The sequence below is a fragment of the Sinocyclocheilus grahami genome, unplaced genomic scaffold (genome assembly GCF_001515645.1).
Source record: "Sinocyclocheilus grahami isolate Dianchi unplaced genomic scaffold, SAMN03320097.WGS_v1.1 scaffold687.1, whole genome shotgun sequence".
NCBI lineage: Eukaryota > Metazoa > Chordata > Actinopteri > Cypriniformes > Cyprinidae > Sinocyclocheilus > Sinocyclocheilus grahami.
Window position 1 is genome coordinate 701,276 of NW_015505866.1, and position 2,181 is coordinate 703,456.

Genomic DNA, 2,181 nt, shown 5'->3' on the forward strand with positions numbered 1-2,181 from the left:
ATGAAAACGATGGATGAAAACATCCATGTTTGAGTTATTTCACAATAAACCAATTGAAATGGTAGCCTACATAGTTTGTGCAATTACATGTATTTAAATGGAATGTTAAATGTTCATATTGATCATGTTCTATTCTGTAATGTTAATATAAATCATACACTGTCAGAATAAAAAGGTTGCATTTTATGTGTGCAACAGCCTTTCACTGGCAGTCCCTTATGAAAATTAACCATGGTTTTACTGTAGTTCAACTATAGTATTTGCAGATTTCCGTGGTTACCACTACAGTAAACATATTTAACCATGGGTAAACAAAATATAACCTAATAAGTGTCCTAGTTTAGTTCTGTTTTAGTTTGGTTTTTGTCCAGTGACCTAGTTTTCCTTGCGTTCCTGTCCTTAATTAGTTAATTTGTGCACCTGTTTTGCCTTTGAGTTGATTGCCATGTGTATTTCTAGCCCTCTGTGTCCTTAGTTTGTGTTCTGTCTCGTCGCTAGATAGTAGTTGTGTGTATTCTTGTTCGCAAGCTTCATTAAATGTATTTGGTACTTGTAACCTTCTGTATTCGTTTCCTCTCTTCCCACACATGGCGTGACAGAAGACTGAACCAAACTTAAGATGAAAAATAGACGCGCCATTGCTGCCATCAACACTCCACCACTCAGCTTGGGACCTCAGGGAGAAGCGGTGGTGGCATTCATTTTTCAGAGCGGCCGGTGTTTGGAGGACTACGTGGGGGAGTTCCTGGACACCTACCACCTTGCCCGCTGCGATGAGGTCTGCTTGATGGATGGATTTTGTTACGGTCTGGACGATGACATTCACTTTGTCATGCCTCAGGGAGATCCGTGCTGGACTATCAAGAGCTACATCAACTTCGCGCTGTGGATTACAGGATCCGCATTCATGATCGACGAAGTAGATGTCAAGGATTACATCAGTGTCCAGCCCCAACATGAAGGCTTCTCGCAGCGTGGCCCAGCCAGCCATCATCTCCGTGGAATCTAGATCTCCACGGAGCCCGAGCAAGTGTGTGAGTCAGCAACATCGATCGTGTCTGTGGGAATAGGGCATGGAGGATAGCCCCGCCCACATTCTTACCGCTGAGGGTGAACTGCCGCTGGACTCTGGAGACCTGCTCTAACTATTTGATCCCCTCTTTTCCAAACTCCCTCTTCCTTCTGGTCCTGTCTGTCTGTCTGTCTTCCCTGGTTCCGTCCAGCCCTAACCTTCTGTCTTCTCTGTTTCCTTCCTACCCAGATTCTTCTGTTTCCCAGTCGGTTTTATCCAGCTCTGAATCTCCTGTCTCCCTGCTGGTTCCGTCCAGCCCTAAACCTTCTGTGCAGTCTATGTCTCCTTCCGGCCCTGAACCTCCTAAATCCCTCAGACTCCCACCCATCCTCCACGTCTTCACCTCATTTGCCAGAGCCTGCTGCTCTGCCTTGGCCCTCTGGATCCTCTGTGTCGCCCAAGCTCCGTGTGCTCGGCTTCATCTGGGTCTCTATCGCCGGCATCATCGCAGGAACATCGCAGTCCACACTTCCCAGGCCTCCACCATGGCTCCTCCCCCCAGCGACTTCCCTTGTCTGCTACTCGGCTCGTCCACATGTCCTTCATCCATCCTCTGCAACTCCAGGCTGTGCCCTAGCTCCTTCCTCCTTCGTTGCCTCCCTGGTCCTGCTGGCATCATTCCCTATCCCTTCGACACTCCTGTCTTCTGTGCACCCTACACTTCTGTCATCCCTTTGCCCACTCCTGTCATTGGTCAGAGCCCAGATTGCCCTGTTGCAATAAAGGTTCAGATATAAAGTTAAGTGGATATCATTACCCATTTTACTCTTAGTAATTTAATAATTTAAAGGGGTCATATGATGCTTTTTTAAAGATCATTATTTGGTGTAACAGAATATGTTGACATGCTTTAATGTTCAAAAACACATTATTTTTCAAATACTGTACATTATTGAAGGTCCTCTATGCCCCGCCTCTCTCAAACGCTTCGTTTTCTACAAAGTCCCTCCTTCCAACAAGCGCAGTCTGCTCTGATTGGCCAGCTGACCCAGTGCATTGTGATTGGCCAAACACCGCAAGCACTTGTCGGAAATGTAACGTCCCTTACCATAATCGCGAGCTTCATCTTTCAAAATAAATGTAAAGACAGTAAATAATGTCATTAGTTT

General features: G+C 46.1%; 1 protein-coding gene across 1 annotated transcript; it reads left to right on the plus strand.

Annotated features, from left to right (window-relative positions):
• The first annotated feature begins 515 nt into the window (after window positions 1–515).
• On the plus strand, window positions 516–1,795 carry LOC107559466 (uncharacterized). The gene is made up of 2 exons (XM_016243299.1): window positions 516–1,034; window positions 1,262–1,795. Exons 1-2 carry the CDS (start codon window positions 924–926, stop codon window positions 1,793–1,795), a joined length of 645 nt encoding a protein of 214 aa, XP_016098785.1. The 5' UTR covers window positions 516–923.
• Window positions 1,796–2,181: the final 386 nt, after the last annotated feature.